Source organism: Raphanus sativus, chromosome 9 (assembly GCF_000801105.2).
Source record: "Raphanus sativus cultivar WK10039 chromosome 9, ASM80110v3, whole genome shotgun sequence".
NCBI lineage: Eukaryota > Viridiplantae > Streptophyta > Magnoliopsida > Brassicales > Brassicaceae > Raphanus > Raphanus sativus.
In genome coordinates this window covers 10,031,096-10,044,282 of record NC_079519.1, presented here as the reverse complement: position 1 = coordinate 10,044,282, position 13,187 = coordinate 10,031,096, and the positions used below count along the sequence as shown (strand labels likewise).

The following is a 13,187-nucleotide window of genomic DNA, read 5'->3' as shown; positions in this document are numbered from 1 at the left end:
ATATAAACATAGTGTCTTCATAATGCTATTAAGAAAAATATATATAAATATATATATAAACATAGTGTGCTCAGAATGCTATTAAGAAAAATTAAAAAAGGACATTAGTTTAGTATGATATATATAGTCACATAGGGATAAAGTTTAGTGTCAACCCCAAAAATTCATAAATTTTTGTGTCAAATGAATATTCGCGAAAATACAACCCCAAAGATTCATAAAGTTTAGTTTATATAATTTATTATTTTGGAAGTATTATATGCAGGGGGAAAAATTTAGAAAACATTGACTATTATATTTGACTATATAATTAACCTGATCGAATATTTATGGAGACAAAATTAGTTAATATATGATTTTGGAAAGTATTATATGAAAGGAAATAAAATATAAGATATTATTTAATGATATTTTCACTTCATCCAATATTATTTTGCAGTATCAACAGTTATGTTGATTTCTTAATTAAAAAGTCAATGTGCTTAATTTAAGTGATTGCATGAAATTTATAGACTTCTTTTTGAAAGTATTGTACAATCAGTTATAACTTATAAGCCAACTAACGTAAAACTTAAGTATATATATATATGTTTAGACAAATATATATACAATATTATCTTGGCCAAAAACCCAACTAATGTTAATATTATATATATATATGTTTAGACATATGTTTATACAATATATTGGCCTAACCAAAACACATGAACTTAATTAGGCTGATTTGAAAAGACATTTTACTTAATTATTTGGTCCATATTAGTTTTATAGACATTGTTAACAAATATATATGAGTTATGATCATTATTCATTGTATCAGAATTTGATAATGAGATATGGAATGGTTGTTATCAAAACGGGTTATTCATTAACAAAATGAATAACGCAATTGAAATGTTAAGTATGTAAAATTTATCGGAATGTTCATTATGGAAATAAAATTAAAACGATAATTATGGATGCTAATGAATATGGAAACGTAATTCATTCACGGTATACATAATAATGTTTATAATGTATTTTCAATCATACATAAAAAACGCTAAAGTAAAGAGGACACAACACTTTATATTCATTAATACTTTTAAAAAAATTTATTAAACCTTTTCTTTTCTTTTTTTATTTATTTAAAATCATTTTTCAGAACCTTTTATTCATTATAAAGAAATTTTGTATTACTAAAATACCATATAAAGTGTTGCCATGTGAGAACGGGTAACTAATAGTTCATTTACCTATAAAATTTCATCAACTTATATTTGTGATTTTATTTTCTTTATTACCGAATGAAAACCGCAGTTCAATGAATATTTAATAAAATTTGGTCTTAACTATATATTGTACGAAAATGTTAACTATGGAAACTATATCGGTATGTTATATATGGAAAAAAAAATTACGATCATGATTGATTGAAATAATGAGCAAGGGATTGATTATATGTATACTCTTAATAATACTAAACTTTGGACTGATTTATTAATGGTATATACATGTAATTTTTCTAGTAATGTAAGGGTTTTTTCAAGATGGTTGTGAGAGTAAATATGAACATGCAACCTAGGAAATGGCATTGTGTAAATAACACATAAAGTGAAAGTTATTTTTTTTTAGTGCTTCTAAAATAATATATAGGAGATGTCAAAGTCTGTTTCTAACTGTAATTCCATTGTGATGACACACTCATCTAGCTTTTAATCAAATAGACCATACACTATCTTCCATTACAAAAAAGTAATAAAACTAAAAAACACAGAAAATAATAGCTAAACATCCCTAAGATGAATAGGAGAAGCCATTCTGCGGATAAAAATGAGGTTGAAAAATATTCGTCGTAATTATAAGTGCGTCATTTCTATTGTCTAAAACTCCTGTCCAGCACACCCAAAAATTATTTATACGCGAGAAAAACATTTATACTCAATTTATAATGTGGTCCGCGACGATTTTGTTCATACAATCATACTCAATTAATATTTTTGGATATGCGTTCGTTTAAAGGTCATTTTGTGTCCACGCAGTATACTGAATCGTTAGGTTAACTAGAGTAACTATGGGAAGTACATGTTCACGATATCCTCTATATATTAAAAGAGATGCATTCGTAACTAATGCGTTCACACTATATTTTATGAATATGCTGATGTGTCGTCTTCACATTCGTTTGACATTTAATGCGTTCACACACTAAATTTTTAACTATATTTGAGATAATTTAATGTGTTCGCACTCTATTTTTTTTAATAAGCTTGTTTGATTCATACATTTTTAACATTTGTAATAGTGAACTGAAATTATTTAAAATTCTCTTTGTACAACTACTGAGTAATATTATTTAAAAAAAATCATTAAGATTCGCATTAGCTAAAATGGTGGAGTGAAAGTATTTTAAAAATTGAAAATTTCATATCTAACTTGGTTTTTAAAAAGAGACATGTGACAATGCTATATACTCCAAGTGTATAGATTATTTCAAAATGTTACATTTGGTAACTGTGATATCAGATAGTCTCTACACAACTCATGAAGGTCTCTTTCAAAGCTCTTCTCGGGTCCATGAAAAAAAACTTTACTGTTGGGTTCTTTAGAAGAACTTGACAAGATTGAGAGGAGGAGACATGTTGGTGAGAATGATGATGATGATGATGATGATGATGGGAATGTAACTCTAAACCATGTTTTATGGTCTTGTCCATGTATGGTTGATGGTCTGAACGAGAGTAACTATAAAGAATTTCTTTGGGGAGGTGATTGCACCGAAAATTTTCTAAAGCAATCGAAGTTACAGATAAGTGGTTAACTTCTAATGATATTTTCGTATGTGATTATTTAAATTTAATGTATTTTGTTTACCGTTTTAGATGATCATAAGATCACATGAAGGACCTGATGCAAGATCAAATCGAGAAGACATGGGAAACATGCTATGTGTCTACTCACATCAATATTAATCAAAATTTACATTATTAAAATTAATAAAAACCAATGAATATAAATATACAACTTTTTATATTATGTCTAAGTTCAAACAACAAAAATAATATTAGATTATCTTATATAAAATACAAAATCTTAAAATTTCACCATTATTGTTTGTACAAACAATACAAATAATATTGTATGTCTTTTTTCTTAAACTATTATTTAGATTTTATTTGATTTTGCAAGCATTTAGAAATTTAAAAATGAAACCATTGGTTCGACATAAGAACTGTCGAAAACTGATATAAAATGAAGCCAAACAAATATAATAGTTTTAGGTTTATCACCGAAAAATAAATACCTCGATCACTTCAACCGAATAAACTAAATAAATATGGATTTAGAATGGTATTTATATTTTAGGAGGCTAAAAAATAACGTAATACCGAACGAATATCCAGATTAAACACATATAATGTCTTTTTATCTTAAAAAGTAGGACTTGGCAAAATATCCAGAACTGAAGAACCGATCCAAAACCGAACCGAAAATCAGGGTCCCGAACTCGATCAGATACAGGGTAAATAACCGAGTGGTTCCTAAACTGATTTATCCGAAGAACCGGTACTCAACCCGATCCGAACCAAAAACAGAATGAGTGTCCGAAGATTTCTGAAATGTAAATATATATTTAAAAATATTATTTATAATTATATGTATACGTATTTTAAAAATTAAAATTAAAATTTTAAACTAAATATATTTTGTGTATTTTCAGATAAAATATGATAGTCTGTATAGAAAAAAAACTGTATCTAATGAGTAATTTTAGTTATTTTTTAGTACATTTGGATAGTTTGGATACAAAATATCCGAACCAAATCGGGTAATATGGTTACTTTGAGTATGAACCAGTTCAGATATATTAGTAATTATTCGGTTATTTTAAGATTCTTTTACATCAAAACCGAACCTACTCGAACCCGATAGGATTCGACTCGAACCCGACTCGGATACCTGAATACTCATGCCTATTAAAAAGATAATAAAATCAATAATCTCATCCCGTGTAAGGCACGGGTTATTACCTAGTACTCCAGTATTGCTGCAACTTCTCTGGTCCCTACAACAAAAGCATTACTGCTGAGAGAAAATGGCGATTATACATCTTCTATAACCATTGCGAAAATTTTAAATACGTTTGTTAAAATGTTTGACGAAAGACAACTTGTCTACACCAATTTTATCACTAAAGCATGATAACTCTCTGTTTTTAAAAGAATGACGTTTTAGTGTTTTCACACATATTAAAAAAACGTATTAAATTATTATAATAAACTTATTGTTTTTTATAGTTCTCAATTTTCAACAACTTTTGACTAATAGTAATCCAATAAAACAATTAATTTTTTAAAAATTTACAATTTTTTCATAGAAAACATAAAACAACCATTTTTAAAAAACAATTTTTTTTTCCAAAACAACCATCTTTTAGGAACGGAGGGAGTATTTAATATGTCTCGGTTAAATATATTATGTCTTTGCAGGGTCTCTTGTTGTCAATCGTTGAGCGTATGTTTATGCGTTTTTATGGCACTTAAGAAGTTTTAGCTGGGTAAATTGTTTGCTTAGATAAAAAAATTGATGTAATTAAGAGTTGAACTGTGGATATTAATTAGGTCAAACTGAATACATAGCATTATTGAGACAAGATCTTAAATTTAAAATAAGATTTCGAGGATAGTGGTCTCTCACTATAATGGGTCACTCAAAAAGATGCACTTCTCTGATACATTTGTAGGCCACTCGCTATGTCTGTCCCAATCTAAGTTGACTTCTCATAAAGTTGTGAACGTCGGAAATGGAAGGACTAGTTCCACTATTTCTCTTTATTTATATCTAATCTAATTGTTTATTGCTTGGTACCACGGCTTTTGAAATCTGCCCTGCACATTTTTTGAATTCATAATTACTTTCTTAAGTACACTTTAAAACTTTTCTACCTAGCAATTGCCTACCACGTGTTTGTCGAATTTTAGTTTATACGCATTGATTTCATATATAACTATTGTAAATTTTACATAAGATACTAAAATTGAGTAATTTATTTAAAAACTTTGGCATATAAATATTTGATATGCATTACTGCTATGATAATTCGTCATGTTCATATTCAGCTGTAATTGAACAGCCATTTTTAGTCACTGGTTGTTAAGGAGCTTGTCAATCAATTATTGCATTATTAATGTGTTCAATTTTGAGTATATATGTAACCTTGGTATGAAAATTTCAATGACATTATGAATCATTAACAGCATGAAACAAAACCATAATTACGTACGAGTTTGGTATGATCCCATCTTACTTTTTGATAATGGACCAAGTTATCTTAGAAGAAAATGCAATTTTCATTTAAATTGTTCGTCGATAAGTAAACTTGACTATGAGCACACGTGGTACTCCATCCAACCTATAATACATTACAGTTGTATGAAAAAAACGTGGTGAAAACAAATGGGTTTAAGAGTTAAAAGGTAAAAATCGTGAAACCAAATGAAGTTTTTTTCTTTGGAAATATTGGCACTCACTAAATATTTATATATGTCTACAATAAGCAGTACTTATATATATACGAAGTAACTGGTTTGATTGGTGACAAGTTGACAACCAATTACAAAAAGGTTAAAGTATTAAAAAGAGAAATAAAACTGATATCGTAGAAAGTAAATCATTTGAATATTTTGACATAAAAGATTAAATGGGAATATATTGACTATTTAAAATTCTATAGAAGCTAATGATAAAATTTTCGATTAGTTTTGAAAGATTATTTACTTATAAAAACTTATGTTTATATTCAAACATATATTACTCTCCGTTTGGTTAATACATAATGTTAGAAATTTGGAAAACATACTATTTTTTTGAGAAAAGGAAAGAAAATTTTGTTTTTAAATATGCACAAAGGTTTTTTAATGGTGTCTCATATGAAGAAAAAAAGAGAGTCTGCATTCTGCTATTAATATAACAAAATTACATTTGAAAAGAATTATTTTTGAATATTTTGCTTTCAATTTTCTCAACTAAAAAACATTTGCTTTCAACATTAGAAGATAAAAATAACATATATTCTATTAATTTAAAATTCTATTTTATCTATTTATAAATATTATCATTTAAATTTTGGATCTATTCATATCTCACTAGGGATATATATCTTTTTGAAGTTTCCTTAATTTACTTTCAGTATTACAAATGTGTCACTCATATTTTTAAGGCTAACAACATAAATTAGTTTCATCCTAATTACAATACATTTTTATAATTTTTACCATTTATTTTCATTTAAAACTATTTCATTGAATTTAATTGTTTTCTATTTTTATTTTTTCCAGCAATTGTTTATTATTTTATAGCATTTAAAACTTTCCAAATTTTAGTAGAGTTGTTGTATTTAGTTATGGTGCATCAGAAATATACAACAACATTCTTCAATTTTGATTATTAATTAATATGAATTTATGATTGGTAGATTATAATAAAACTAATTATTATAATATAATTAACTGTTAATACTTTCATAGCTATAGTGATATATAAATATATAATTTCTGTAATATGTGATTTTCTTAAACATATTTTACTCAGATGTGCACTAACATATTATATCATCATTTCTGAAAATGGTCAGTTATACTAGAAAAATATACTACTTTTATTAATTTGTAAAGTATACTTTTATAGTATAGCTAAACTAATTTGAAAATATATCGTATGAAATAACAATTAATAACTAAGTAAAATATACAGAATCAATCGTGATAATGTCAAATACAAAATTTAAACAATAAGATTATAAAGTTACACAATATATAGCATTAAAATCTAAATCATATATCTAAAACATTTTGAGATTATATCAAAGTTATACATTTAAACCTGTAGTTTGTAGTGAAACAAAGTATTACACATGAAAGTTATACCCGTAAGAGCCTAAGCTTGACCAAAAAAAAAGAAGAAGCTGGTACGTATATATAAATAGTCAAGAGGAACTTCCCCTTCAAGTTTATGAGTTAGGTCGACATTCTTACATCAATCAAACCATTTTTCATTATGAATCCGAACCACTTATAAAACATTATCGGATGGTTTAGGCACAATTACAAAGTACATACAGATATTCGATGGCTCACTTCACTTAGTTTTTTTTTTTGTTCTAACACTTCACTTAGTTTTTTTTTTTGTTCTAACACTTCACTTAGTTTCATGAACATTTTATACATACAAATGGTAACTTTATGCTATCTAAATCAATCTTGTTGCAAGATCATATGCATTATATTTCAACAGTCATTGATCTAGTAGTTGGCCAAATTATTAATGTTTCTACTTTCTACGACAGGTTTAAAAATATAAACCTTACATCCTTAAGGACCTTAATTATAATAATGTTGTTCAGATTATTCTGGATTTTTTTTCTTTTTGAAGTTTTAATGTGTTTTAAGTCATCCGCCATTTATCAAATTTTCCACGAGAAATAGATTGCATTTCGAGTGGGTAGCTTCATTTGTTTTAGATGATATATATATCGTAAGTTTTAAAATGTTAAGAAATTCTATTAAACATTATCATGTTGTAGACATAAAACAAAAACTTACATATTTAAAATAAAAATAGGCATGTTGGTTTTAATTATACCTTATGTGTTTTATATGACACCCGTCTAGTTCACATAATCATATTAAAAACAAATACATAGTTTTTTGGTGTAATAAAATATATAGTTTTGAGCAATGTCTTGCAAAACAATGTGTGGTTACTGGTTTAAAAATTCTTGTTTGTCCACAAGCATAAACAGAGGTAAGCCGTAAGCGTAAGTGTCCTTTTGGGAGACGTGACACAATCAACAGCTGAGTTGACTTTCTTTAGATTATTTTTCTAGGGTTTGTGGGTTCATTGCATTATCCCAATATCATCTGATTTTGATCTCATGACTCTTTTCTTTTTCTTGCTACTATCATCACCATTTTGATGATAGTCTAGCCACTGTTTTCAACCTTAGTTTTTTTTTTGGTAAAAGTTTTCAACCTTCTTTATTGTTTTCTAATAAACAATGTCGATACTTACGTGATATTCTTATTCTTTGAAAAAGTTATGTTGATAGGGGCTGTTCATGTTTTCATTATCATAAAGAGGATAGTCATGGTTATAATCATCACCTTTCACGACCAAATTCTATAAGGACCAAAACAGTTTCCACCACAGAAACTTGACCGTTTATAAATTGGAAGCCAGCCCTCTCCCATCTTCTCATATCAAAACCCATTTCTCCTCTAATTATTTACCCTCTCCCTCATATCAGATAGCAATATTAACTATCATATATAGAAGAAAAAAATATCGTATTGTATAGAATACTCATCAAAACCATAGAATATGCCTTTCAGGATCAAGCCCCTACCTCTCATCTTCCTCGTACTCATTTTTTGCTCTTCATCACTAGGTAAATCTACTCCGACATTACATCTTTTTCAGTTTTTACGTGTTATTTTTTACGTTGTATATGGATATATATATATACTAATCGACCTCTCACTCCAATCCATCTAATTAGCTATTGGTATCATATAATCTTCGTACATTCCTCTCTTCTAACGCTAGTTAAATTTTACCTTGATGACATTCATTACTGTTGTATTGGTGGAACCACGCTATACTAATTATTACACTATTTTCTCCAATACTAAAATGTATCACTAACTATTTTTTTTCTTTGTATCACTAACTTTGCATGAGTTTAAATCAATTTCTTCTAATTATAGCTTAAAAGAATGTATAAACCACTGATACAATGTTTTCTTTTAGCTATAGTGGAAGGCTCTATCCAACTGGGAGGCGCAAAGATGCATGAGAGTTTCATGCGTTACAAGGTAGTGTATTTTAATTTATGTTTATATGCGGAAATATGTATTAAGAACTTTGCTTCGTATCCAAATATAGATAGTAACATGGTTTTGTAATTATGAAGAGTGAGGAGACGGAAGTGAACAAGATCATCATGAGCCACAGGAAGTTGATGTTCCACTCGACTGCGGACTACGACGACGCAGGACCCAACCCTAAGCACGATCCAAGAAGGAGGCCCGGAGGCAAGCCTTGAATCATTCAAGACACGATTATCGCTCTATATATATATAAGCACATGCATGAACGGGTATCTTTATATATGAATGTATGCAATCCTCCTATTCTGACTTTTGTTTGAGGATGAGATCAGTGTACAATACCCTTCAGAAACGCGTTGGTGAAAGGAGATTAGTATACTAAATTACTAATTAATTATAGTCACCTTGTTTTATTGACATGTATGTAGTAGCCTTTAACTCTCTGTGTACTTCGTTATATCGGATATTAAATAAAGAGAGTTATTTTTTTTTTTGAATGAATGTTAAATTTTATTCATAAAAAAAGCCTATTTACATCAAGTGTTACTTTCTTTTTAGATCATTTCTCTATACATTTTCTTATAGAAATAATCCTCCAAAAACCAAAATCATAATCTGGTGCTAAACCAGAACTGTAGTATACCTTCCATCCCCTTCAACTCCTTCATTCTCAGTAAGCTCAACTTGTTTTTCACTCCTTTGTCTATCAGTTTTTTCAACAGTCACTGGAGAAATTTCTCCCCATGTTTAACCTTGTTCCTTGCATTCCACACTGCATATATTACAGCTTGAAAAGTATATCTGAGACAGAAGAGCTTCTTTTTCTCCAAATTTCCGGCACCAGTAAACATCTGAATAATATCTGACCAGGTGCCTGAATACCTATCCCCCATGATTCCTTTCACAAGACTCTCCCAAATCTGAGCAGAGTAAGGACACTCAAAGAACAAGTGCGCCCTATTCTCATTAGCGTTCTTGCATAAAACACATGTGGTATCTGCTCTTGGGTTCCATCTAGCAATTCTATCCATTGTCGAGAGCCCAAGTACACTTCTCCTTCCTCTCCCGAGTAAGCTTCCAAGTCTCAGAAGTAGAGAAAACCTGTTTATAACCCGACTCCCATCTCCATAAACTTACATCCTACGTTGCGTCACATAACTTTTCATGTAAACTCCTTAACTCCTCTTCTATGCTATTTAGAATTTCCACTCTGTGTCTTCTTCTCCGACGGGGATTAAAGACTGCTTCTTCGACAGTTGCTTCTCTGCGGATACCCATGTCTATAAAGCCTCTAGCCCCCAAGATGTCAAACAGAACACCTCTGTCACTCCATTTACCAAACCAGAAAGATGTATGGCGCCCATTACCAATTTCTCTTCTATAGAAAAGCTTAGCAACCTCCCGAAGCTTCAATAATTTCCTCCACATCCAAGACCCATTTTGAGATTTCTCATTGACTTCCCAAAATGTTTTCTGTTTCAGCAGATTTGACCGAATCCATTTACTCCACAGTGAGTTACCCGACAGCAGCCTCCATATAAGCTTTAAACCACAGACCTTATTCACTTCCTTTAGAGCCCTTATTCCCAATCCACCTTCATCCTTTTCTTTACAGACTTCCTTCCAGCAAACTTTGGCGCCAGTAGTTTTAAGACTGGGACCTGACCATAGGAAAGCTGAGCAGAGTTGCTCCACCTCTTTTACACATTGACTTGGAAGCCTAAAGGCAGCAGACCAGAAATTGACAATACTCGTGATGACTGCTTTGATCAATTGCAACCTCCCTGCATAGGACAAGAATCTACACTTCTATGTGCTTATTCTGTGTCTTATTTTTTCTACCAGAGGTTGATAGTCTGATTTCCTCATCACCTGCGTCATTAGCGGGAGACCCAAATATCTTACTGGTAGAGTGCCCTCAGCAAAAGGAAAGTTCTTTAATATGTTTCTTTTTTCCTCAACCGGCACACCTGCCATATAAATGGTGGACTTTTCCAGACTAATCTTCAGACCCGACCAGCTTGTGAACTCCTCAAAAACAGCTAACACACCTTCAATAGAGCCTTTTGATCCCTCCACAAACACCATCAGATCATCAGCGAAGCACAGATGAGTGAGAGAGAGTGAATGGCATTTAGGATGAAACTGAAATCTGTTCCCAGCTGCAACTCTATCAATCTTCTTTGACAAAATGTTCATACAAAGTACAAAGAGATAGGGAGAAAGAGAACATCCTTTTCTCAAAACTCTTGTACTTTGGAAGTAGCCGACAAGGTCACCGTTCACTTGAACAGAGAAGGACGGGCTCGTGATGCATAATTTAGTCCAGTGAATCAACTTCATAGGAAATCCCAATGCTTCTAACCTCTTGAGAACCAGTTCTCATTGCACTGAATCAAAGGCCTTGGAGATATCTATCTTCAACAGACATCTTGGAGAGACCGACTCTTTCTGATAATCTTTTACCAACTCCGAAGCCAGTAAAACATTCTCCATAAGCAGCCTTTCTTTGATGAAAGCCGACTGATAATTTCTTCAATGCTGCTTGCAAGAACCTTGGAGACCACCTTGTATAGAACATTGCAGCAGGAGATAGGTCGGTAATCCTTCATCTCCATTGAGTCTATCTTCTTAGGGATGAGGGCCAGTATCGTTGAATTCACTCCTTTAGGAAGGAAGCCAAACTTGAAGACTGATTGAATAGCCACAACAAAATCATGACGAAGAACCGACCATGTCATCTTGAAAAATTCACAAGGATAACCATCCGAACCAGGTGACTTGTTGGAGGGCATTGCAAACAAAACTTTTCTAATCTCCTCCTCAGTTACTTCTGCTTCCAACATATTACAATCTTGCTCACTGCATCTGAACTCCAACAGGTCACTTAGCTCTTCCACTGTGGTGCCTTTATACTCTTCTGGACACAGATTCAATAGCTCAGAGAAAAACCTTTCTGCCTCCTGCTTTACCTCTTCGTGAGTATTGACAGTATTACCATTCGCACAACGTACTTCTCGAATCATGTTTTGAGCTTGATGAGTTCGTATAGCGTTGTAGAATGCTTTATTGTTTTGATCTCCTACCTCCAGTCAATGTAATTTAGCACGTTGCTTGAGAAAATCTTCCTCTAAGCTTGCAATATGCAACCACTTCTCATAAGCTACGGACTCCTCCTAAGCTGCTGACTCACTCGGGTTGGAGAGAGTTTCTTTTTGCTTCTCACATGATAGTTCATGAGCCTCCTTCGCTTTTCTTGTTAAATTTCCCAAGCCTTCTTTCCCAAGCTCTCTTATCAACGGCTTCAAGCTTTTTAGTTTCTTGGAGAATCTATAGAGAGCTGAAGTGGAGTGATAAAGAGTCTCTGTGTTATCCCAAAATGCTCTGACCATAGGAAGGAAACTTTGTAGATTCCCTATAGCATTCACAAACTTAAACGGACGTCGAATCTTCTCCCGAAGTGGCTTCAAATGAATTGTACACCTCATGTGATCAGAACATCCTCCTGGTGCAAAAATAGAATAAGCATTGGAGAACCTTTGAATAGCAGCATCATTCATCAACACTCTATCGAGTTTCTTGCATATAATTCCTGCATCTTGCTGTTCTCGTTTAAAAAAATAACTCGCGGATCTTATCTGTTTTTAACAAGATCAAAGTTGAACATTTAGTTCCATGATAAGACCAGTAGAGCCAAAAGAAATCACATAATGTTTTACAAAATTGGTCGATGCTAATTGAGTGTCAGACAAACTTTTTAGGGCCTAGATAAGTTAATTAATTGTTTAATGTATTACTCCATTCGGATGAGTTGATTAATTAGTAAGATTTCTTACCAAGAATATTAATTAATTGAACGTTTTGCCAATTTATTGACACTATTGAACATAACTTAATTCATCAACATCAGAAATATTTATTTGTACTGAATTGTAATCTATCTTATTAAAACAGAAACATTCTGTTGGATCTAACATTTATTTTGTAAGTTTTTAAATTAAATACACCTTTATACTTTATAGTTAAACCTACATTAAATCACTAATGTTCCTTTCTTTATATTACTATCCATGTTCCCAAACAATATACTTATTTTTTTATACTACTATCAATGTTTCCAAACAATATATTTTATATACTACTATCAATGTTTTCAAACAATACAATAATTAATCTTAGTTATTTTATATCCATCATTTTCTCTTTAAAATTTTGTAGAAACGTCATAATTTCAGAAATTACAAAATAATAAACTTTAAAATTTGGATTATAAGATTACAAATTATGAAACTATTACAATTTCAATCAAATTAGATTACA

General features: G+C 30.8%; 1 protein-coding gene across 2 annotated transcripts; it reads left to right on the top strand.

The window, feature by feature from the left end:
- Nucleotides 1–8,228: 8,228 nt before the first annotated feature.
- Nucleotides 8,229–9,358, top strand: LOC108835837 (uncharacterized). 2 transcript variants are annotated; one of them, XM_018609060.2, is made up of 3 exons: nt 8,229–8,425; nt 8,794–8,852; nt 8,951–9,358. In XM_018609060.2, the coding sequence occupies exons 1-3, from the start codon at nt 8,359–8,361 to the stop codon at nt 9,080–9,082; spliced, it is 258 nt and encodes an 85-aa protein (XP_018464562.1). In that variant the 5' UTR covers nt 8,229–8,358; the 3' UTR covers nt 9,083–9,358. The 2 variants fall into 2 exon arrangements, with proteins under 2 accessions (XP_018464562.1, XP_018464561.1); XM_018609059.2 differs by having other exon boundaries at nt 8,230–8,425; nt 8,788–8,852.
- The last annotated feature ends 3,829 nt before the right edge of the window (nt 9,359–13,187 follow it).